Source organism: Micromys minutus (genome assembly GCF_963924665.1).
Source record: "Micromys minutus genome assembly, chromosome: 25".
NCBI classification, from domain to species: Eukaryota; Metazoa; Chordata; class Mammalia; order Rodentia; family Muridae; genus Micromys; species Micromys minutus.
Window position 1 is genome coordinate 28,999,526 of NC_137960.1, and position 25,625 is coordinate 29,025,150.

At 42.5% G+C, this 25,625-nt stretch overlaps 2 protein-coding genes across 2 annotated transcripts in view; both read left to right on the forward strand.

Moving 5' to 3' along the window:
* The window catches only part of FAM184A (family with sequence similarity 184 member A), a gene marked incomplete at both ends in the record, with an annotated part of 111,216 nt that extends 104,242 nt beyond the window's left edge, over positions 1–6,974 (forward strand). The window contains 4 exons of the mRNA XM_080938449.1: positions 284–401; positions 2,421–2,525; positions 5,204–5,406; positions 6,893–6,974. Coding sequence (XP_080794575.1) covers positions 284–401; positions 2,421–2,525; positions 5,204–5,406; positions 6,893–6,974 — 508 coding nt within the window. The remainder of the gene's footprint in view (positions 1–283; positions 402–2,420; positions 2,526–5,203; positions 5,407–6,892) is intronic.
* A 5,248-nt stretch (positions 6,975–12,222) lies between these two features.
* The window catches only part of MCM9 (minichromosome maintenance 9 homologous recombination repair factor), a 62,612-nt gene continuing 49,209 nt past the window's right edge, over positions 12,223–25,625 (forward strand). The window contains exons 1-5 of the mRNA XM_080937902.1: positions 12,223–12,360; positions 15,821–16,139; positions 18,839–19,155; positions 21,146–21,227; positions 24,624–24,828. Coding sequence (XP_080794028.1) covers positions 15,836–16,139; positions 18,839–19,155; positions 21,146–21,227; positions 24,624–24,828 — 908 coding nt within the window. The 5' untranslated portion in view covers positions 12,223–12,360; positions 15,821–15,835. The remainder of the gene's footprint in view (positions 12,361–15,820; positions 16,140–18,838; positions 19,156–21,145; positions 21,228–24,623; positions 24,829–25,625) is intronic.

Genomic DNA, 25,625 nt, shown 5'->3' on the forward strand with positions numbered 1-25,625 from the left:
CCCCTAATAGTATCCGACCTAAGTTTGTAAAGTGTGTGTCATCTGGCTTCTCAGCACCTTGAAAGCACACCTCACCCCCTTCACACATAACTGAATGTAGATAAATCTCCCAGACGTAACCCGTGGAGCACTTAATGGCTCTGGAGGCAAACACATTATAATGCTTGCAAGCCTGACGGTAAATCTGGGTGTGTTTAACTGGACTAAATGAAAGATGCAGGTATTTATCACAACAGGACGCATCTGAATTGTATTGGTAAGATAAGGGTTTTCTTGTTTATAGACTGGAAGATATGGAAGAGAAGTATCTGATGAGAGAATCCAGGCCAGAAGATGTACAGATGATTGCAGAATTGAAATCCCTGCTCACAGAGCGAGACCAGGTCATAAAGAAGCTCATTGTAAGATATTTTGTTTTCAGTACAACCGTATTAGTAATCAGTAGACAATGGGAAAGTGGTTTTGAATTATGCTAAATGAAAATGGAAAGCAAGATCTGTATTTTGTGGTCATGTTTATTAAACTGTAATTTTTCAAATTTAAATTTGGCATTAGAATTTTGGAATTTTACCCGTTCATTGTTTTTATTTAAATAATTAGTTTTAAAGCATATTAAAATTTTAATGTCTTTACCACTTAATAGTTGACATCCTATTGGTATATTGTACATACAGTACTAGAACTAAGAAAAAGCTGTTAACATGGCCATGCATTAGACTGCACTGTCAACTTACAGATTAGTTCCCCCTTTCTTGTTGTTGTTGTTTTGAGATAGTTATGTTATGGACCCCTTAAAACTCACAGTAGCCCTCCTGCCTCAGTCTCTGAAGGGCTGGGATTACAGGCAGGTATCACCATGCTTGGCTCAAATGAATCATGTTAATTTCCTAAATTGTGTTCCACCAAACACTGATCCAGAGAGATACTGAGCCATCCAAGTACTCAGGAGGCTGGGGAGGAGGATCGTCACTTCGAAACTTACGAAGTTCCCTTTACAACCTCCAGGGTAGACTGGGGTTCTCAGAGGGGCCCAGGTAGGGTGGGCCATTCCCCATGGCCTGCAGTCTGCTCAGCACCCAGTTTTCCAAGGTTGGTACATATGAGCGTAGCTCTACCCTACAGCAGCAGACTCCTGGAAGACTTCATTTATAAAGTGAGCAAGCACAGCAGGTGCATTCGCCTGTGGCCTGCAAGTAGCTATTTATTCTTCCCATTACTGCTTGGGCTGCTACAGACACAACTGTATCTCCTCATCAGAGGGCAGATCCGATATTTTAGCCAGGGGCAGTTCCTCTCCCTTCCTCCAACGGGGTGGTTCCCTGACCCTCAAGAGGCACGTGGGGCAAGACCTGTAATATAAATAAGTCGGTGGTACTAAAGAGCATTGGAAGGGTCTATTCTGCTAGGTTCCACTAGAATCAGGGCCAGTCTGAGCATCTTTCTCAACCACACTGCTCTATCGGCTGTGGCCTTCCCAGTCTGTTTGTTAAATTAATTAACACACCTTGCTTATTTCTCAAAAAAAGAAAGGTTTTATCTCTGTAAGGACCACTCACTTTTCCAGTACCCTTGGTATAATACATCACGATCTCAAAGAAAAGACCAGAAGAGATCAAATCCACTTTTCAGGTACTGAAGAAAAATACATTAGTAGTGTCATATTCGTATGTGGAAACCAGTCGAACATGTAGGTTACAGAAACGTATCACACGAGGCCACAGTGAAAAGAGGTAGAAATGAGTCCCTGACGCTCTCCCCTGAACCCCAGTGCCCATCTTTGGGTTCCTGAGACAAGAGATACGCATAACTTCATAGTCCTGGCCAAGATGTGGTCTTACCCTTAGTCCCTGTCTCAGCTCTAGTCTCCCCTTCAAGGCGATCTGACAACCTATCAGGGCTGTTTGAAATCCTGTCTGGAGACAAGTTCTCCCTCTGTCTGGCATCTCTGCCTTTTCCTTGTCTCAGCCATGAGACATGTGGGGAAATTTCAATTTGTTGGGAACCATTGTTAGATACAATATTCTGGTAGGCAGTAAAAGAGGCATGTGTCTCTCCAGTATTGTCTTCATTCCTGTCAGTGTGTGTACACAACACCTTAAGTACAAGTTAGAGCCACTCAGATGCCACAGTAGGTACCACAGAGACACAGGACATTAATAGATCCTGTAGACAGGAATGAACGGGTATTAAAGAGTATGGTCAAGTCCCGAGGCCCAAGGTTTAAAGGGGGCTAAAAAAAGTGACCTTTGAAACACTGAAAAGCTACATTTCAAACACTGGGAATCACCTAGAGATGTTTAAGAAAAATATATAAACCTTCTTACCTCATCAAATTTTTAATGAAATAGCAGTCACACATTTTAAGTTTGTAAATCTATAACAGAAAATGTTGAAAGGATGTTTATAATTCTTTTGCATAGGAGGATAATAAATTTTACCAGCTGGAATTAGTCAATCGAGAAACTAACTTCAACAAAATATTTAACACAAGTCCTACTGTTGGTGTTATTAACCCATTGGCTAAGGTATGTGCTGTAGACACTGTGAAGTAGGGTTGTACCTGAAACCCGGCGGGAAATGGGTTCATGTGAAACAAACGGTTAAAGCTGCCCAAAATGTCTTCCGAAGTACAATAACCTCCTGCTCAAGTTTATTACTTCTTTATTTGATCAATTTAGAATGGGCTGCTCATTTACTGGTCATTCAGATCCTTCAAATGCTGTATTCACTTGAAACACTTTAGCTCTACCTTTGTTTTTCATATTTCTAGAGAAAAGTAAAGCTGTGATGCAGATTAATTTACTGTCACTTCCTTATTGAGCACAATCACCTGTGCAGTTGAGAAAGACCCCAGCTCCGGGCTGTCCAGCATAACTGAAGCTGGCCCTGTGCTCAACACTTTCCCCACTTGTGAATGTGCTCCACAATTTACATACGGCCTTTTCTAACTCTTTATTATCCTCTTAGAACAACTACGGGAACACCTTGGATTAAAGCAGACTAACCCACCCACCCAGCCCTAGTGTTTAGGCAAAGTGTATACTCAGTAAATGTGTTAAATTGTAAAACCTTATCATACGTCTTTAAGTCAAAATGAACTATTCTGTAATTAAATCAAGCAATTAATAAATGAGTGTATTTGCTGATTTCACATGGGTTATGAATCTCTTAGGAGAGACTGTTAATATAACAAAGCTTATGTTAAAGCTGTTTTTAAATCCATATTTAATTGCCTTGAATTGTGAATTGTGCTGATTTCTCTTAGGCCCTTACCTAGAAATTTTATTTCAAAGTCTATAGTTTCTCTGTTTAGAATTCCAAATTTACTCTTTCTTCATTGGTATTCTACACTTTGAACTTAATGTTTTGCAAACTAAAGACCTATAGCTCTGCTTTTTAGAATTTCATAAAGAAAGCTCTCCATAAATAATTGAATGGGGGACGGAATTAATTTAATGCTGGGTTTTTGCTTTGGTTTGATTTTTGAAACAGTCTCCTGTGGTCTAGGTTGTCCTTAAAGCCACTCTATAGCCAAGGCTGGCCTTGAACTCACCCTGTAGCCAAGGCTGGCCTTGAACTCACCCTGTAGCCAAGGCTGGCCTTGAACTACTGATTTTCCTACCTCTACCTCCTAATTGCTTGGAGTTAGCTATATGGACCCACCTGCTTTAATTTTATTTTTAAAATGGATCGTTAAGAATAGCATAGCTTTTACCTGGAAAACATTTTAAGACTTGTATATTAAACATACATACTACTTAGTTGCACTAATTGTGTTAGACATCCATACCTGTCTAGAAGACAGAGCATATTAGAATTTTATGCATTTATTTTTACCAGAAATGCCTTTTTCAGCTTTAAAAACAACTACTTTAGAATTTTACCAGAAGTATGGCTTTGTTTGTTTCTTTCATTGTTCATTTGTTTCATCTTGGTTTTGATTTTTTTTTTTTTTTAAGAGGTGGTCACACTGGGCCACCCTGGTATTAAAGGTGTGGGCCACCACACCTGGCTATCAACTGATTTCTTAAACAAAACAAAACAAACAAACAAAAACCCGGAGCCATCTCCAGAGTAGAATAAGAAAAGCCAAAGCATGCAGCGTTGAGAGACCCTCCCAGCTGCTGTGGATTCTGACACCTTCCCAGTGACCACACACTGTTCCGATGCTAGATCCCCGCTGTGTCATAGACTGTCTGCCCGTCATGGGGCGTGGCAGGAAGGAACACCCACAGGGACTGGATTCCTGTAACTGAAGTAAAAGTTCAACCGTGTGCATCATTTCCATATTTACAAACTAAAATAAATTTTCAAGGAAAAATAAACCAGCATGCATCCAACTGGAAAACCTGAGAATATTCTGAGCCTTTGACAATATATTAATTTTTTTCCGTAAGGGTCGACGCTCATCAATCCTTGAATTAGGAATATAATTCTTTGAGACTAAAGGTGATGTTTTGCAAGCTGACAGTCTTCAAGACTGCATTTGCCTTCCTCATTTTTGCTCATTTTAAATATTGGATACAAACAATGGTACTTCAATTATTGTCTTTAGCCTTTATATTATGAGATAGTTCATGATGGTGCCAATTAATCAAAAACGTAGGTTTAATGATAACATATATAATTACCTCTCTTTAGAAAGATGCCAGAGAATCTAAAAAGAGATTGTTTAAATTAGCTTTAAATCTTCAGTAGAAATGTGAGATTTGTTCAAACTACAGTGCCAAGCAGTTTTGTATTCCTTTGTGTTTTTTTTCCAGGCAAGAACAGCCTCTCTTTGACAGACGGACAGAGTTCACGGACCTCTCTTTTTACATTATACTTAACCTTATGCCTCCTAAATTTAGCCTAAACCCACTTGCCCTCGTGGTATTTGAGCAGCTCCCACCTCACGTGTTCCCTGCACTCTGGACTCTGCACTAGTTTCCCCTGGGATGAGAGATGAACCATTCCTAAATGTCCCTTCTCCCCTGCTTTCTGTCCTGGTAGCATGTCTGTCCTTGAGGATTCCATGTAGATGAGCACTTTCGAAGATTCTGCAGACCACACTTTGGGTAACACTGGTTAATTTCAACATCACAATTTGACACACCGTTTCCAAAAATTTTCCAAGCCAAATTTACATTGCCTCTCTTCCTGTTTTCTTTGTTGGCTCTTGCGCAGGGAATGAGTATTCTTACGTGTGTTATTTTTAATGCAGCAAAAGAAGAAGAATGATAAGTCACCAGCAAACAGGTTTGTGAGTGTTCCCAATCTAAGTGCTCTGGAATCCAGTGGATTGGGCAATGGACATCCTACCCGCCTGGAACCCATTCCCAATTCTCCAGCCCATGATGTTGAGTTCAACAGCAACAAGCCTCTTCCACAGCCATTACCACCCAAAGAGCCCAAGACATTTTTGAGGTGAGCCATGTCTCACCAGTAGCTTTCCCCCCCTTCTTCTCATTTTTAATAAATTTCCCTTTTTACATTACAAAAAAAGCTTTAAAAAAATGAGATAGTTTGAAAATGTTTTATGACCTATCTATAAAATTGTTTTGATATTGTCCAAAAATTTTAAATTTATCAGTAGCGAACTTTCTAAATGCTAACAGAGGTGTTCATATAATTAATGTGCTAAGAGTTTTAATATTTATAGTTTACTAAGGTTTTAATAGTGCAAGCTTTAGTTTTCAGAACTTTAAAATCATTTTTATTTATTACAATTTTCATTTCTAAAGCTTTACATATGTACTTCCTTTTATCAGGCTTATTAACATACATATATGCATATTGCCAAATTAAAGGAAAATTAAGCTCTGAGAACTTAATGCTGTAGTTGAATACAAACAAATTTAGAAACAAACCAGTTTAAAACTAATTCTAGTTTGAAGTTGCCTCCAAGTTGATTAAATATATTAAGTAAATTTTGAAGAAAATAAAATTATTAAGTCATCACATGGTTAAAATTAAAAAGTACTGTTTTACACTCCATTTCCTAGAAGTGATTTCTTTGTTGTTGATTCAAGTTAATTTTTCTTTTATTTTTACTAAATCCTAACAACCCCATTAGGAAGTCTTACAAGTGGGGTTTGTATTTCCGCTTCTAAGTTATCTCTAATGTAGTTAATGACTATTCTAAAGAGTAAAAAAAGACAATAGAAAATAGTCGACGCTGTCTCTGAATGTTTCTGCTGCTAAATACTCTGTTGCTTGTTTCCCCGTGCATGGGTGCGTTCAGGTATCAGTAAGATGCATGTGCATGAGCTCAAGGAACTTGACCGCTGGACTTTCCATAACACATTGTTGCGTGCCTTGTAATTCCCCCAAAGACGGTAGGGATGCTTTTGTTTTCTTAAGTAGCCCAGAGAACTTTAGGTAGTTAGAATTAAGACGTTAGAGCTTGCAAAGTAGGAAGAAAACTCTCTCAATGTACACGTATTCCTTGAAGTATCGGATGATGGAAACTTAATGTCAATATGCAAATAGTAAAAAGAACTACACCTTGATTTACTTTAGCTCTGGTGAAGGGTACATACTTGAGAATCAACCCCTTATGTCCCGTTCTGGTAATTAAAGGGGAAAGTTGACAAAAAGAGGGGGCGCTATTTTGTTTGCTCTCCTCTCCACACTCAGCTTTTCAAACCTCAAAGATGAGACTGTTGTTTTTGGAGGCTGCTTAATTTCTGGATCATAGAGTAACTGTGCTGTGGCTCCTCTCACAGAGTTCGTGTGAGCTGCCCCTGGAACCCCTGTTTTCAGAGGAAGTACTGCAGTGCAGATTAGCCAGACCCTACAGTTCTGACACTGGGTGCCAGCTGTGGAAACCGATGCTTGTATTTAATTGCTTTCCCGCTACTTTACAAACCGTTTAACCCTGGGTTACATGTCTTTCTTTTCATGAATTCAGTCCTCCTCAGAGTGAAGCTTCCCCGGTGGCTTCTCCAGATCCCCAGCGCCAGGAGTGGTTTGCCCGGTACTTCACGTTCTGAATGAATTGGGCTGGCGCAGCTCGTGTGAACTGTTCCAAGAGCATGACTGCATATGAATCATTATGTGGACAGGCCTTTCTATGTAAAACACTGTGAATGAGAAGGTGTTTGTCTCTCCAAGTTGAAAATGCACTGTATTTCCTGTGATATTTATTGGAATCACTCTCTGAGGTACTATATTATGTGTGTAATTATAACAATTATTTTTACTTGAAATGGAAGTAAATCTTTATAATTACTGCATAATAAATTTTGTTAGAACAAATGTTTTTCGTTGTTGTTTTCTATCAAGTGTGCTTTAAATACTTTTTAATACCAGATATAAGACTTGTCAATAAGCTTTACTGCACTATTGATCATAAATTGTTATTTCAATAGTCTTAATATCAATATAGGGACATTTATTAATATCTTCCATTGTCGTGTATAATTTATAAATTGTTAACATTTATAAAGTCAGAATAAAAGAATTTATGTAAATTGTGCACTTCTAAGTATATGAATTCTTGCTTGTTTATAGCTTTTTTGATTCCAATAGATGAGCTATAAACCTTCAATAAAGTTATTATCTATGATTAATATTATTTAGGACCAAAGTTGGTATATAAAAAAGGTCTACTATAATTTGTCCTAAAAGTAAGGTGTCTTAGGGTTTCTATTCCTGAACAAACATCATGACCAAGAAGCAAGTTGGGGAGGAAAGGGTTTATTCAGCTCACACTTCCACATTGCTGTTCATCACCAAAGGAAGTCAGGACTGGAACCCAAGCAGGTCAGGAAGCAGGAGCTGATGCAGAGGCCATGGAGGGATGTCACTTACTGGCTTGCTTCCCCTGGCTTGCTCAGCTTGCTTTCTTATAGAACCCAGGTCTACCAGCCCAGGGAAGGCACCACCCACAATGGGCTGGGCCCTCCCCCTTGATGAGAAAATGCCTTATAGCTGGATCTCATGGAGGCATTTCCTCACCTGAGGCTCCTTTCTCTGTGATAACTCCAGCTTGTGACGAGTTGACACAAAACCAGCCAGTACAGAAGGTTAATGCCAGGTGTAGTGGTACATACCTTTAATCTTGACACTTCAGATGGATGTGCAGTGGAGGCCAGCATGGTCTATTAAGGACAGCCAGGGCTATATAGTGAGGATTTGTCTTTAAAACAAACAAACAAACAAAAGCCTACTTGCCAGTTTTCATAATAGGATGGTTTGTGTTGACATATAAACACCAACCCAAAGATGTCATATTTGGGGGCGGGGGTATCCATTATTTATGAGTGTGTGTGTATATGTGCATGTATTTTTGTATGCATGTATATGCACATGCATGTGGAGGCCTAAAGTTGATGTCAGGACTCATGGATCCCCCTTTTACAGAATTTATTAGTCAAACCTAAAGAGTTCACTGAGGTGATGTCTTATCAGCAGATCTACTTCCTCCACTTCCCAGGACTGAAATTGCAGGGGGTGTAAGTTCCTAGAGACCCCAACTCTTCCAGACCTTACCTTTGTGCAGCAAGTGCTTTCACTGGAGCCATCTCTCCTGCCCCACATTTAACTTAAGCTTTAGTCCACCTTAGCAAAATATTTTGTTGTGACTCTAAGATCAGTAGACTTCTCCAAAAAAGTTAAGTCACTTTTGCCTACTAATGAGTAGTTTCTGCAAAGTCTGTCAACAAATAGGGGGATGTAGTCCTTCTGATGGCTGTAGTCCACATGAGCTTCATCCACAAAGATCAGTGTAGCAATCAAAATGGGCTTGTCTTGGAACTTTCTGGAGAGACATAAACAAAATGTCTGTTCACCCCAAAAGGGAAGGAACCAGTAGACCAAAGAGTCTTCCCAAATGAGTTTCATTGGAGTTAATTACATGAGATGGTTAATGAAGGGAAAGCTTGCACCACAAAAAGTCTTATTCAACAGCCATGGGATGTGGCTCAGTGTCAAGAGTACTTGGTGGACCTGAGTTCAAACCCATGACTCTTACAGGCTATTCTCTGATCTTCCTAAGCTTGAGCCACAGGACTCAACACGATAAAGTAATTCCAAACTCTTTAAAAGTCAGTTCTTAAAGAATCTGTTATCTTCCATGCAGATGAATAGAAGAGAGTGATGACTGGAATGAGAAGCAAAGGTCTTCTGTGGATCTTAAGACCCCGCCTCTCTCTAAGGTGGAACGTTGACAACTCAGTTGCCATTACCATAAACCCCGATATCAGCCCAACACATCTGTAGTTATCACTATATGTCATGGTCTTCCGCAGGCTAATAGCTCTGCTTCAAGAGCGCTCCCCCCACCCCGTGTGTGTGTGTGTGTGTGTGTGTGTGTGTGTGTGTGTGTGTACTCAAGCTATACTACAAGACTTAAGAGTGCCCTATTAGCCATTTATGGTGGCTCACACCTGTAATCCTAGCACTTGGGAAGCAGGAGGACTGAAGATTGGAGACCATGGTGAGCTACTTAACAAGACTATGTCTCAAAAGAAAGAAAGAAAAAAAAAATAGTTCTAGTCACTGTAGAGTCAAAAACACAACTCTTACCTCAAAGGGGAGAACAGTTTATCCTGGAACAAAACATGAGTGGCCATGGCCCAGTTGTTCCCCTTCCATGGTCCAATATGCTAACAATTTCATGAAGGTTTTATAGGAACATAAAATCATTAAGATGGAACCAATGTATTAACAAGTGTGCTGCTTAATTTCAAATGTCAACTTGCCTTAACTCAGAATTATCTCAGAAAAGAGGTTCTGTTTTTGCTTGTTTGGACACACACACACACACACACACACACACACACACACACACACACACACACATATCCCTGGCTGTCCTGGAACTCCATTTTGTAGATCTGAGATTGACTTGCTGGGATTAAAGACCTTCACCACCACACCCAGCAGAGAAGGCTGTCTGATCTGAGGGATGGCCGGTATCAGATTGATTTGTAGGAATGTCAGTAAGAGATTGTATCCATAACTGCTGTAAAAAGAGGGCCCAGCACTAGGTAGTGCCGCCCTTAGGCAGGTAGTCCTGAATTATATAAGAAAGCTAACCAAGTAGTAGCTGGCTGGTGAGCCACCCAGCAAGCAGCATCTCCCATGGGTCCTGCCACACTTCTTTGGCTGTAAAGTTAATTCTTGGGTCAGAGTTCATTCTGCATGGAACAGTAGGTATACTGTCAGGTTACTGTTGTGACTTTCCTCAGTGAAGGATTAAGACCTGGAATTCTAAGTCAGATAAACCCTTTCTTCCTCAAAGTTGCTTTGGATCTGGGTATTTTTCACAGCAGCAGAAAGGAACCTAGAAGAGGGGGTTACAACAAAGTTTGGAGCTCCCTGCTAAAGGCCTCGGATGACATTCCTAACTTCTGACTTGGGGGAAGCTAGTGGTCTGAAATGTTAATACATTCCTAAAGGGACTTACGAGATGGCTCAGCTGTTAAAAGCACACATTGCCCTTCTGAAGGACCCAAGTTTGATTCCCGGTTCCCTATGTCAGGTAACTTTCAACAGTTTCTCCAGCCCCTCTAGGAACCTGCAGTCACATGCACATACCACAGAGAGACACACATGTACCCCTAAGCAAAAGTAATAAATGCATTCAAAAACATTTCACCAGTTATTCAGCCAGACAAAAAAGTTGGGCAGAAATACCTTTTAAGAAGTTTAAAGATGGCTTAAGGTTTTGGACCTGTCATATTCCAGTCTTCACAATTGAATTCTAATCAGTTAATCATACTTCAGTGGTTCAATGTAAAGTGTACTTCCCATGTACTTCGGGTTATGTTTTAAACAATTCTGCGTACACTAGCTGGTCTAGAATAAACTGTTTAGACTTGACTGGTCCTCATCTCTCAAAGATCCACCTGTGCCTGCCTCTGGCTCTTCTAGGCCTGAAGGCTAGTACTGTAAAGTCTGGCTGCAGGTACTTTTGATATGGGTTCTTCAAGTGCACTAGAGCCTTTCTTGGGTTTGTTTTCTTGGCTCTATGTTGAGGGCTATGCAGGAGAAACAACAAACAGCTCTAGAACTCATGGGATGCAGCCTAAGGGTTAGCACCATGGTGGGTGTCCTCAGACAGGCAGAGCCCTGAGGACCACACGTCCTGAGACGTCATGCTGTTGTGGAGCTCGGTTCTGCTGGCTACCCTCACATCCCTCTGAATCTAAGACTTGTATGGAAACGCTAAGGGGGTTTCTAGCCCCTCACTGGGCAGTATCTCTGGCATTCACAAGAATAGCACTTCCTCTCTGTCAGGCATTGCTGCTGGAGCAGATTAATGACTCAATCACCACCCTAAGAAAGAACTTAGAAGTGTAGATTGTCAACAATGACCACCTCCCATAGAAAGAATTTGGAAAAATAAAACTGGCAGTGAAGCTAGGTTAAGATCTTTTTGCTAGTGGCTCTGATGTAGAAGGTCTTAGGGAACAACTTGAAATTCAGAAAAACACACTCTTATTAGTTGAGCTAGGGACATTAGAGACCAGGGAACAAGAACAATGGCAGCACTGGCTGACATGACTCTTTTGCTGAAGCTTAAGATAATGATAATGAATTTCTTATACCCACTTTTGCCCTCAGCTTCCTGATATGACTTAATAAAAATTGCTTTTGGGTAGATGTGCAGTCTGGGGATTTAAAGTAGAAATGGCTTTACAAAACCATAACATCACTTATAAAATTTAGCTCGAAATGTATCAGAGAAATACACTAAACGAAAAATATCTTACCTTTACCAGAAAGCATTAAGAAAAATATTGTGACTTGCAGGTAGGCAGATTCCTTAAATGCATCCCTAACCCAAAGCAAAACAATAAAACACACAAGTACCTGAAGATGCTAACCAAAGCCAAGTTCCAGATAGCCCACACCCCGGCCTAATTTGTCACCAGGGTTCCCCCGTCTCTCCGCCCTAGTCTCCACCCCCAGTTCGCCCATCATCCCTCCGCAGAATTCCCGCCAGCCCGAATTATCCACTTTGCCCGCGTCCCGCTCAAACCCCGCCCTAGCTCCCCGAGTCCCGCCCCTCCGACACTTTGTCCCGCCCAAACCCCACCCCCCGGCTCCCCGAGGCCCGCCCCTCTCCCTGCTCCCGCCTCCCGCTCGAGGACTCCAGCGCCGGTAGTGGCGCGCGCCTGCCTGCGTCCGCACCCGGAAACGCGGCGGCGGCCGGAAAGTTGAGGCAGTGCGCGGCTCGGGCTCCGCGGGAAGCAGAGGTCCTTCGGAGGCCGGCCGAGAGCAGCTCCAAGAGGCCTGCGCGCCCCCGCGCAAGGCGGCCCCTAGAGCGGCCGCGCGCACGCCCCGCCCCCTCCGCCGCCGCGCGGGCCGGGCCAGGGTGAGCACTGGAGCAGCGCGGTCCGGGCGACCGAGACAGTGCGTGTTGAGCCCGTAAGTGACAGTCCCAGCCTCGGGTCCCGGGGATCGTTTCCCTCCCGCGGTTTGCGTCAGGTCTCGCCCGCATCCTTTAGTTCCTAAACTACCCGCGGGGCTGGGAGGCCACAGCCAACCACCTGTGGATTAGAAGCGAGATTGGAGCGCAACCCTCGGCTAGGCTCTCGCTCGCCTGGCGGCCCGGAGGCGCGCAATGAGCGCGCACCCGCGAATGGCGCGCAACGCGGGGCTGAGACGCGCGCCCCGACGGGGCGTGGCCGAGCTCCCGAGGGGCGGGGGCTACGTGAGCCTGGGGACCGGGCAAGGCTCTAATCCCAGACTGCTCTTTTTTGGCGCCCCCTTGCCGTGGACCTGATGAAATAAAGCAAAGCCATTGTGTTTGTTTGGATGCCAGATTCTCCATGCGGCAAAAGGAGAGGGAATTTGGTAGTTGTACCAACAGTCGTGTCTCTCCCCACCCCCAGTCAGTAAATGGCTTAAGTCTGTAGCGGGATGCCTGCGTTTATGGGTTGGTAAACTTGTCTAATTGCACAGATGTTAGAAACAAACAAACAAAAAAAGCTGTGTTTCAAAAATATCGGCCCATTTAACACTATAGTTTGCCGGCTTAACTAGGCAAAACTTTAACCTACCCCTATTACGAACTTAAAATTCTTCGCCCGCCCTCCTTCTGTTCTGTTGCAGTTGGGTATGTTGTTATGTTACAGATTGCTAGGTTTCCTGCTCTTCGTTCATTTTGTATTTGTAAAATCTTAAGGATTTTCCTTTAGTCACTCTTGAGGGTAGTGCTGTTATTTTTTTTTCCCCAGCAAGGATCCACATCATGGAATACTATGATCCCTTTTCCAAATACTCTCTTACTCTTGGCTGATGGGATTATGCTATTACCTTACCACAACCAAGCTGCTTAGTATTGTAGTATTGGCTTTCACTGATCCTCTGAAAAATAACTTCTCATAATCTCACGCTAGCCTCCTGTCATTGTCAGCACTCCTGGCTTAACTGTGATGTGACTTTATACCTTTCCTACCTCCCACCTAAGCAGGTGTTCAGAGAAGGCAGAATGTTGTTTGCTTCTCACTAGCCAGCATGATCCATGCCAAACTGAGCTTTAACTGAACTATATATAGTCTTACTCAGTCATAGTATTTTTAGAGGATGATATATGTTATATAAATAAAATAAGTCCAATAAAAAGCACATCTTTGCTAACCGGTCCACTCATTTAAATTCAGTCTCTTTGTTCCATCCCCCTCTACTCCCCCCCCCCCCCCCGTGTGTGTGTGTGTGTGTGTGTGTGTGTGTGTGTGTGTGTGTGTGTGTGTGTGTTTGGCTGTCACTTGAAACAAATGTTGCCATCAGAGGCCAGACAAAGGCATCAGGTGGCCTGGAACTAGAGTTACAGGTCACTGTGAGCCCTTCCTATGTATATAGTGATAGGTCCTCTAGGAGAGCAGCAAGTGCTCTTGGCCTCTGAGCCTTCTGTCCGGAACCTTCGTCTCACTCATGTTACCTTTTCAGTCCTTCTAGAGTGGTTTGGTTTAGATCCTTCACTTGGGTCTCTGAGGGCCTGGTAACTTTTATTATGCTTTTCTCCCGTGTGTGAGGATACGGTCTTGTGCATGGTAGATGTTAGGACATGGGGGTAGAATCGGGTTTAGGATTTGTGCTATGACTGTACATGTGAACAGGAGATAGGCATGTTTATAAATACACGTGTGAGAAAGGCTAACTCAGAGAGTCAAATAAGTAAAGTATATATAATATTTCTTTGCAGTCTTATTGTCCAAAAGTTAATGGTCCCTTGTTTTGTCAGTTTATGTAGCTTTGCTACACTTGACCAGCTGCGTTTACCGAAGCCCGTTATTTCCCTGTGCTAATAAGAGAAAGCAGGAAACAAATTTACTGCAGTGTACAATCTTAAAGCAAGTCACTAGTCTTGGTAGAACCATCAATCTGATGAATGAAAGATGCTACACAACTGCTGTAGTCCTAACGCTTGGAAAACTCAGGCAGGAGAATTGCTGCAAATTCGAATCTAGCCTGGGCTACATAGTTCTAAGACAGCCTGCCCAGCAGAGTGAGATGGCCTCAAAATAAAAAGCAAAACAAAACAAACAAAAACCAAAACCCACTAAAGGCAGGGATGAGGGAGGGGAGGCCTAGAACTTCCTATGTTAATATAGGGCTAATGAGGAGACAGATTTGGGGAAAATATGAGAAATACTTTGTGCCATTTAATACTTTTCAGTATCATCCAATTCCATGAATTAAAATTAGCTTCACTATTTTTTGTATGTTTTTAAGAAAACACTTTTACAGTCAAGGTCTGTAATTTCCTCATTAAGCTGTGCATCCCGGGGAACAGGGTCCACCATCATTGTACCCTCCCCCCGTCCCTATTTTTTTTTTTATTTTTTAGGAATCAGTCCTGGCTCTTGGAGTGCTCAGGATGCTCTGGGAGAACCTTACCTTTAATGTGTGTGTTTACAACAAGCCATCAGCATGCTCCCACTGTAGTCTCTCCCAGTTTTGTCACATGGCGCTAATGGGACATTCTTTTGAACAACACCCACCCCCCTTGATGTCTACAACCTATCTTGTAGATGTGAGTGTATGTGGCCAACAGAACATCTCTATGTTTCGTAATGGCTTAGAGGCATGGAGCGGAGCCTCTCCTCTTTAAACTGTCATTTTCTGGAATTTCTGGAAGGTGGCTCCTGCATCATGAAGAACCTCGTGGTTTTTTTTTTCTTTTTGTTTTATTTGTGAACATGCGCACACATGACTACGAGTGTGCACACACACACACACAAGCATGGAGGGAGGGAAGGAATTGGTGCATGTATACTGTAACATTTACGTGGGCATTGGTTCTTGCCTGCCACCTTGAGACGTGAGCTTCCTCGTTTCTGCAGCTGCACTGTGTAGTCTGGGATAGTTGGCCCCTGAGCTAGTCTACCACCCATCTCACTGTAGTAACACAGGAGTTGCATACGTGACCTGTGCTACTGTCCAGCTGGTTAAGTGGGTTCCAGGCATCCAGACTTGGGTCCTTAAGCCTGTGCTCCCAACACTTTCCCCACTGAGCCTCCCCTGTGGCCTCAGCTTTATTGATTCTGATTTTTTTCAAGACAGGGTTTCTCTGCATAGCCCTGGCCATCCCAGAACTGCCTTTGTAGAAACAGGCTAGCCTCAGCTCACAGAGCTCCTCCTAAGTGCTGGGATTGCAGGTGTGCATCACCTTGGCCTAGCAACTTCACTGATTTTTTTAAAGCACATGGTTTACTTAACTACAGTAGATAATTCATCCGTAGGTAGGAATGAATGCAGATATTATTTTGTGAGTACCGTGTGACCCACAGCTGGGACGGTTTGTAAGCAAAGGGTCTTTTTGGTTACTTGTGTGCAAAGCTTGAATGGCGATGGTATAATAGCACTCTTTCCTTCTCTTTAGTAAGCTCGATTGAAGATGAATAGTGAGCAGGTCACACTGGTGGGTCAAGTGTTTGAGTCCTATGTGTCAGAGTACCACAGGAACGATATTCTTCTGATCTTGAAAGGAAGAGATGAAGATGCTCACTACCCAGTTGTGGTTAACGCCATGACCCTCTTCGAGACCAACATGGAAATTGGAGACTATTTCACCGTGTTCCCCAACGACGTACTCACAGTGTTTGACAGTGCGCTTCGAAGGTCGGCCTTGGCAATTCTGCAGTCCCTTCCTGAGCCCGAGGGGTTTTCTATGAAGCAGAACCTTCACGCCCGGATATCAGGTAAGTCTTCAGAGCATGTTGTTGGTATGTAATATTCTGGGAATGTTTAGATAAACTAACACATACGGGACTCGGAGCACTAAGAAATTACTGTCGTTCTGAGGCTCGGCAGGTAAACGTGCGGCTGCCAAGCAGGGCTGCCAGCCTGAGTTTGATCCCTGTAATGCATGTGATAGAGAGAGCCCAAAAGTTATCCTCTCACCGACACTGGTGACTGTGCACACATACACACACATGAACACACACACACAATGTACACTGTCACAAGTGTCCATGCACACACACACACATTCACACTGTCACAAGTATCCATGCACACACACACACACACACACACACACACACATTCACACTGTCACAAGTGTCCATGTACACATGCACACTGTTACAAGTGTCCACACACACACACATTCACACTGTCACAAGTATCTGTGCATACACACATGTGCACACTGTCACAAGTGTCCATACACACACACACACACACACACACACACACACATGCACACTGTCACAAGTTTCCATGCCAGACGCAACATGTACACTGTCACAAGTGTGCAAAACCAAGATTTTGGTTGCAAATTGTCAGTTTTGCTTAGTGTTGTATTGCCTTTGTCTTTTTATTACAAAATTTCGGTAAAATAATATAAAAGATAAAGAAATCATTTTTGGTTTTGGTTTTTTGGTTTGTTTGCTTGTTTTGGGATTTTTGTTGTTTTGTTTTGGAGGGGAGCTCAAGATAAGGATTTTCTGTGCAGAATGCTGCTGTGTAAGAGCTCACCCTGTATACCAGAGCGGCCTAAGAACTCAGCGATCTGTCAAGAAACCTGGGCATTAAGCCAAGTCTTATGACACACACTTTTAATCTCAGCGCTTTAATAAAGGAAAGGCAGGTAGATTTCTGAGTTTTAAGACCAGCCATTCTACATACTGAGTTCCAGAACACCCAGAGCTACACAGTGAGATCACGTGTACCCCTTCCAACACCCCCCAAAAAACCCACACACTCATTCGGGTATTATATTGCCAGGAATTTGGATATAAGAAGAGTTTGATTTCCTAGTATTGAGCTGCCAATGTTCAGAATATAACAAACCCTACACACACACACACACACACACACACACACACACACACACACACACACACACTACAGTACAGTTACTCAAAAATAGGCAAGTCAGCCTTGGAAACATGGAAAATGCAAGCAGGAAGGTGAATGTCCCGAGTACCCGCTTTGTCTATATAGTCTCTGGGGAGAGAAATCACAGTCTATACAGTATATGGAGAGTTTTAGCCAGCTAGCAGAATAAAGTCCAATCCACCTGCAGACCTGTTACCCATTATGCTGGGCTTAATACATCCCCATATCTCAAATGTCTTAATTTGTGAAACTGATTTGCTTATTTTTTTTCACATGAGGTAAGATGTCATGAAGCCCAGGCATGCCTGTAACTTGCACCACTGCCTCAGCTTCCCGAGATTGCTGGGATTCCAGACACACACCCGACCTGATTTGTTTTTTCTCTGTCCACGATTCCTAAACTACCTTGTGCTTACTAATCCTGTTGCTGGGCTTTCAGAATAGCAATATCAACAGAGCAAAAGAGTGCTGACCCAAGACAGTCAGTCCACAGATCAATACTATGGCTATTTCCCACCAGCTCAGCAGATCCAAAAGATCGGTCTTTACATTACCAGCCAGATTTAAACTTGATCTTAGCCAACAGGCTGAGCAAAAATACTCAGCCAGATTTATCTGCCACTACATTTTAGAATGAATCTTGCAGCATCAACCAGCAGAGCAAACACTCCTGATAAACCCATTAGAAATCACCTTGACTACCAGGACTGGCATATTTGCACCCCTAGTGGTGTGGCTTAGCAGGTCTCATGTTTTTTTGCATAATATATTTCCTTTGGCGTATCTAAACCTTTCAGTTGCCCCTCACTCTAATATTGAGGGGCATTTTCGAAAGGATAAAGTGATAGAGGGTGGAGTGCTCTACAGATCAGAACAGTCATATTTCAACTTTGAATCTGAGGAAAACGGACCCCAGGTCTTCATGCTCCCTCTCTCTGTTACTCTCGCTTTACTGGGTGATGGCTAAATACATTGATTTTATGTGTGACACGTGGCAGCCTTTTGTCTGTGCTCCTGAGACTTGTCTTCATGAGTGCCAGTCTTCCTTAGCCCTGTTTGTAGTGTCTAGAGGTTTGCTTTCGAAAGTCTTCTACTTTCTGTTGTCTGGAATCTGTAGTCATTTTCTTGACTGGGTTGATGGTCTGTTTGTTTATTAGTTTAAGTAAGACACAAGCATGGTCCTGTGCTTGCTATGAAGCTGTAAAGCCCTGAGCATCCAGGAATAATGCTGGGTACCTGTGATCTCAGCACTCAAGGCAGACGCGGGCGAGTGAGGCCTACTGGCCAGCCAGTCTCCTGAGATTGGTGAGCTCCAGGTTCAGTGAGAGGCTGGGTCACAAAAATATGATGTAGATAAATACCTCAGGGAGGTACTGGGCATTAGTATCTGGTCTCTGCACGTGTGTATCTACCCCCACACATACAGTAAACTAAAAATTTAGACATAAATGTTTTTCCCCTGAAACTATATTATTATAATATTTTCTGGGAAAGAAATAACATCCTATGGAGTCAGCTATCAAAGTGTAAGTTGACAATGTTATTATTTCATTAGGTTTGCCTGTTTGTCCAGAACTCGTCAGAGAACATATTCCTAAAACCAAGGATGTGGGACACTTCTTATCTGTCACTGGGACAGTGATCCGAACCAGTCTGGTGAAGGTCCTGGAGTTCGAGCGGGATTACGTGTGTAACAAATGCAAGCATGCATTCGTGGTGAAGGCTGACTTCGAGCAGTATTACACCTTCAGTCAGCCATCTTCATGTCCAAGCCTAGACAGCTGTGATTCCTCAAAATTCACATGCCTCTCAGACTTGTCTTCATCTCCGGCCAGATGTCGGGATTACCAGGAAATCAAAATTCAGGAGCAGGTAAATGATCAAGTCAATGAGAAAAAAAATAACAGATTTGGACATGATTTCTTCTACAGTCAAATGGCTGGGATTGGAGAATATTAAATGGAAACAAATGGCCTTGTATCTTCACTTTGTGGAAGATCAAAGTCAAAGCCGTCAAATGTATTACAACATAGGTTTTAGAAACCATGCAGTCACTGTTTTGGACCAAGGATAAGATTTTTAGAACCACTGAATTGTATTAAAATTTAAAAGTGAATTTTGGAGCTAGAGAGATGGCTCTGTGGATTAGAGGACCTCTGTTTGGTTCCCAGTACCTACTTGGTGCTGTCTAAAACTCCGCTTCCAGAGGATCTAGCGCCCTCCTCTGGACACTGCTGGCATTGCATGTGCATGATGCAGACACACATGCAGGCAAACACCCCTAACATAAAGTAAAAATAAGTGAACAAAAAAAAAAAAAAAAAAAAGGTTACATTAAGCATTCTGAACTAGGTGTACTTAGAAATATGATAAAATTCAGCCATTTTAACTGGTAGCCAAACATTGGCAAGCACAGAGATTGGAGTTTGGTTTTTTAACAAATAACATTTGTTAAAATATTTCCTTTTCTAAAATCAAAGGTGCATTCTCACATAAATAAGGACGTAGGCTGCTCAAGGCCATTGAAAGCAGTGCCTCCCTCCACGGAGAATGTTGAAAGTAACATGTGGGCATAGGTTGATATCTGCCTGGAGCTTTGTGTGTGGTTCTGAGACAACCGGGCCAGAACAGTCCCTGTAAAAGAGTAAGACACGAGGGCTTTGTTCCTCTTACTGTTGATGTTTGCCGTGCTGTTCAGTTAGCAGAGGCCAGCCTTTTTCCTCGAGCAGACATCTGAATGCTTCAGCACAAGCCAGGCACGCTGTTGGGTGAATGATAGCACAGGTCTTTCACTCTATGCCACACCCTGCCACAACACGCATCCCAGGCAGGCCTCAGACTCCCAAGGGCTGAGATGAAGATTGTAGAAATATGGCACCATCCTGGGCTTTTCTCAACATCCCTGTGCCAGTGCACGATCTAGGATGGTGGCTTCAGTTTCAGGACACCTGTGTTCTCGTCAGAAGAGTGAAGAAGGAACGGAGTCAGATGAGCCTGCCATCTAATCAAGTCTTGCCGCCCTGCTGTTACATGACGGCTTACATGCCATTAACCAGGACTTAGTCTTATGACCACACCTAGCTCCAAGGGAACGTGGAAAACGATCATTTATAAGGTCATGTCTACGTGGAATACAGCTAGTGTTCTGTTACTAAGCAGTAATCCTAGGGACTGGCCAGTTTTCCAGGTTTTCAGGCTAGAGATTATGAAAGAAATGTCTCTTCCTTGCTAACTAAGTAGCTCTGTCACCAAGTTTAAGCTGTTGACTTTAACCATCTACAATGTAGGTTATAGTTGGAGATAGTCCCCGTATTTGGTCTTACTTTACCCTAGTGAATACTTGTGTTTTTAATTTGATTTTTGTGTGTGTGCATATGTGTGGATCTCTGTGTGTGGATGCCCACAGAGGTCAGAGGGTGGCAGCTGGATTAATGGGTGGCAATGAAACTCTCATCTGGAAGCCCAGTGACTGCTGAGATACCTCTCCAGTGCCTACCGTTAGTGCATTCTTCTCCCTACTCCCCGTCCCCCGAACGCCCCCCATCTCAAAGATGGGGTCTCACTACCTAGCCCCAGCTGTCCTGGAACTATGTAGACCAGACTGGCCTTGGGCTCACAGAGATCCACTGGCCTCTGTCTTCCCTGTGCTGGAGTTAAAGAAGCACACCACCACACCCAGGTAGTGTTAGTGGATTCTGAAACTGATATTACTCATCACTTTTAATAAAGACTTCTTTAGTCTTACCAGAATCAAACTGTATTATAGGATCAGAGAAATGGAAGCAGTTTTAAGCGCTGCGATGTTTTTGGATCTTTAGCGTCTGGTGAAGCACATTCATTTTCTTCTGTTTCTGTTTGCTAGGTGCAAAGGCTGTCTGTTGGAAGTATCCCACGGTCTATGAAGGTTATTCTGGAAGATGACCTGGTAGACAGTTGCAAATCGGGTAAGCAATTACCGTTTAGGCTTTGAGGGGGCAGTTCTGTGTTACCCTGGGTCCTCCTCCCCCGCCCACCATCTACCTCTCCCCCGGCAGTTGGGTCTGGAGATGGGTGCTACTGGATGTAGCCAGCAAGAGTAAGCTCTGGTTTGCGGAGGAGGATCTGGACAGTCATTATTTACTGTTATTTCCTGCAGTTACAAGGGACCGAGGGCATGAAGTGGTCACCCTGTGAAGAGTTAGGCTTAGAGAAGGGAAAAGGAGGAAGAGCTGACTGAGTGAGGCTTGGCTGTCTGCTGCTGATGCGGTCCTTTCTGACAGGAACTAGACTTACCTAAGCATTTAAAGAGCTCAGCAGCAGGACGGGAGCATAGACCCCGATCACTGACTTCTGGTCCAGGGTCTCGTCAGTGTGGCGTGCCTCAGTGTCATCTTCAAAGGTGGGTTTGGCAGTCAGAGGACTCAGGATGGGACTGTCAAGTGTGACTAAAAATCTTGCTGATACCTAGGCAGAAGGAGTAATCGTGTCTTTCTGCTGTTGAGCTGATGACACACGCGGGTGACACCAATTTTGGAAAAGAATATTCTTCAGTAGAGACCGGTGTTTCCATGCAGTGCATTGAACCTGAATTGTGTGACACTGAAGTCTTAAGCCATGTTTCTCTCAAATGTCACTGATAATGGAGGACAGGTAAAAGCAGCATGCCAACAGCTATGTACCTCATTGCCCATAGCTAGAAACCAGCAAGAGACAGCCAGCGTAATTCTTGCCCTTCAGGAGTTCACACTCCTCAGAGCAGAGAAGCGGATCAGAGGGCTAGCTCTGACTGGGATGTCTGCGGGACTACAGCTGCTGGGGAAGGGAGAGGAACTTGAGATTGCAGTGTGTAAGTGGAAGACCTGTAGCTTCACAAAGAGTTTGCATAGTAACTACAGGGAAATACAAAACTCTTAGGTGAATGTTCTGTTTCTGTGAACTTCACAGTTACAATGGTCACATAAATCTGTCATTCCAAAGTACTTACATGTATGAAACTATTGTGTATTTAAATATTTTTAAATGTTCTACAAATGTAATTTTAGTATAATTCATATATATTTTAATATAATAGGTAACACTAAGTTGAGATTCCATTAATTCATGTGTACATATATATATATATATATATATATATATATATATATATATATATGTACATAAATATGATCTAAATTTCATTGTAGTATCATGACTACATCAGAAAATTTGTCCAAGAACAGCAGCAGTAAGATTCGCATTCAACCCTAATGAGATTGTTATTCTTGGCCACTTTTTCTTACTGTTTTCTTTATAATCACTGTTTATAGAAATTTATTTTTACTAGTGGGTATTATTTTGAAAGATAAGGTTCTCATTTAATGACTGTGGAAAGAACCTCAGTATAACCCGTTAGAGTGACGATAATAAGGTGGTGTTTCAAGGAAGTGTGCACTGAGACTTAGTCCAGTTATTTTTATCCAGCCCTTTAAGAGGGAATACAGTAAAATGTGTTCTTTTACTAGGTTGACCTTGAAAGGTGTATGACAATTCTTGGGAACACATATGTAAAACGGTTACTGTGTTTGTCTACTTTGGTATGAAGTTGCAGTTAGCTAGAAATGTGCCTGCTAGTGTGTGTGCTGGCACCACCATTTTTATGTGCTCAGTACCTAATGAACCCTTCTCTAGAAAATCAAAAGCCCTGGAGATTACACATTACTCATAGTTAGAGAGTGAAGGGCAGTTTGTAGCACAAAAACATACAATTGGCAGTCTTGGGCATTTCTTGTATAAAATAGAGATATCTAGATGGGGTTTGAGATTTATTTGACATCTGCATTTAAAATGACTGAAACTTAGGGGGATTACGTTTATGAGATTTTTGTTTTGTTCTTGGTCCCCTTTTTTTATAGTCCTAAAGTACTGAATGTTGCAAATTCTTACATACTGGTTAAGTGACATGCTATATATGTCACTTAATGCATATTAAGTACATGGTATGATCCCAGACATCAGGAAGTAGTACATGTGTCTAGAAGCTGCCTGGGGTCCCATAAGAGAACACACAAGTGTGATCCTTTGCCTACCAGAAATAGGTTTTCCTCGGGTAGGAAGGAATAGCTAAAGAGCATTTGGTTGTTATTGGTAGATAAGAACAAGGCAAACATTTTTAAGGCAGTGATATTTAACCTTTTTAATGTTGTAAACCTCTAAAGTAATATTAAACCATCTTTCTAAGAGTGAAAACATAGGGCAATATTGTAAACTATTTGCCAAGACAGTACAGAAATCATATAAAAATCTTATTTTAATTCAAAAGTATCGTTTAGAGACCTGCTTCCCTGGTTTGTTCATATCACATGTTGCTGCCCTTAAGCAAGATGGTGGTGAAGCCATATCCCAAAGTCAAGATGGCAACCGATCACATGCACAGTGAGCAATTTAAAATGTGCAGGATGGTTGTTTACCATCACTGTTGCAATCACAGAATTGGCAGCTGATGCTAGGGCCAGAGCCACAGGAGGACTGGAGGGAGGTGGGAGTGGGAGGTGAGAGCAGGGCTACACTCTACCTGAAGCCCCTGTGCTCAATGAGAAGAGGGTGTTTCCAAAAAACTAAATATAGGGAGTTCAGACCAATTTGAATAAAGTTTTGTTTTAGATCCTGTGGCAGCCATCTTCCCAACATTTGCTGAAGATGCTAACACTGTGGAACTGGTGTTCCAGTTGATAGTCTATGATCTAATGGTTTATAGTGTGGGGTGTAATAAGATGTCTCTGTATCAAAAGTTCCTCTCCAAAAAAAGACTGTCAGGTGGGAGCTGAGGGATGCTAGAACCTGGACGACAGGTCAGCGTTATATGTGTAATATGCACCTCAGTCCCTTGTCCTGGGGCCTGAAACCCTACAGTCAGTCTGTGTTTGAAGTAGAATCAGTATCCACATGACATCTATAATCAGTCATTCCTTCATCGAGAAAAGCAGGAGACTGAGTAAAACATTAGTAAAGTAAAAAGGAACATATAAGAAACCAAAGTGCATGCCAGACAGCATCCGGCTGTCTACTTTCCTGATTCCAGGCTAATGTGGTTTCATTTTAAGAATGAACATGTTGCCCATGACAGTGATAAATTACCTTGTGCACTATTCCCAGACAAAGGTAATAGTTGTGTGATTATTATGTAGCAATTTTTTTTAAATGCTGACTTTGACTTTACATATCCAGAAACAACATTGTTTTAGGGGCTGAGAATCTGGGGTGAGTCTTAACCTAAAATTGGTTGTTGCTCTCTAAATGAAGATATTCCAAGTGTCAGTAGCTTGCTTCAGTGCCAACCCACTGTGCATAATATTCCTGCTGGACTCACTTGGTGGTTTTCTTAGGAGACGACCTCACCATCTATGGGGTTGTAATGCAACGCTGGAAACCCTTTCATCGAGATACGCGCTGTGAAGTGGAAATTGTTTTGAAAGCCAACTATGTCCAAGTGAACAATGAGCAATCCTCAGGGATGGTCATGGATGAGGACACTCGAAAAGAATTTGAAGACTTCTGGGAACACTATAAGAGCGACCCCCTTGCAGGTTTGTGACTAAGGACATAAGGTTCATCATAATTACTACATTCAACTCAGTAGTTAAATGGGATGTGACTTGCAGACAGACAGCTTATGTGACGTGTAAGACAGTGTGGCTGACTTGGACAGAAGGCTTTTAGGCTAGACTTGCTGGTCAGTGAGGCCCACTTGTCTCTGTGTCCCCTGCACTGGGATTACAAGCATGTGTGACCATGTCCACATTCTCATGTGGGTGCTGGGGACTAAACACAGGTCAGTCCTTGTGCTCTTAGGCGTTCATACATGGTTTCCTAGCATATTTCCAAATAAAGACTGTCAGCTGAGGATTTCAAATCTGGGAAAGACTGAGGGAGAGACGGTGAACAGAATACCTTTGTTGTCGTAGGCTAACATTGTGAGCTTTCAGTGTATTACATAAAATAACACACCACAGCCTTGGTTAGAAAGTATTATTTTTTTATTGAAAAAAAAAATCCCCACATGTATAAAACATGAGTTTAATCTTGTTTTCATTCTTCTTTGGAGGTTTCTCAAGAAAAATAAACTTTATCTCCATTCTAATGTATACTATTTTATTCTCAAGTCACAAGCTGAACCAGACACTTTACAAAGTAAGGCTTCCATTCGTCTATATATGGACAGTTTGCTTTATTTTGTGGGATTTGTTTTAATCTTCCACGTACAGTACATACGTAGCATTCTCTGATCCTCCTTCTATGTAATCAGTATAAAAAGGAGCCCAGAGTTCTCCAAGCTATGGCTTTACAGTGCAAGTGCTTGTAAAATCATCCATTTTCCAGTGAAGTTT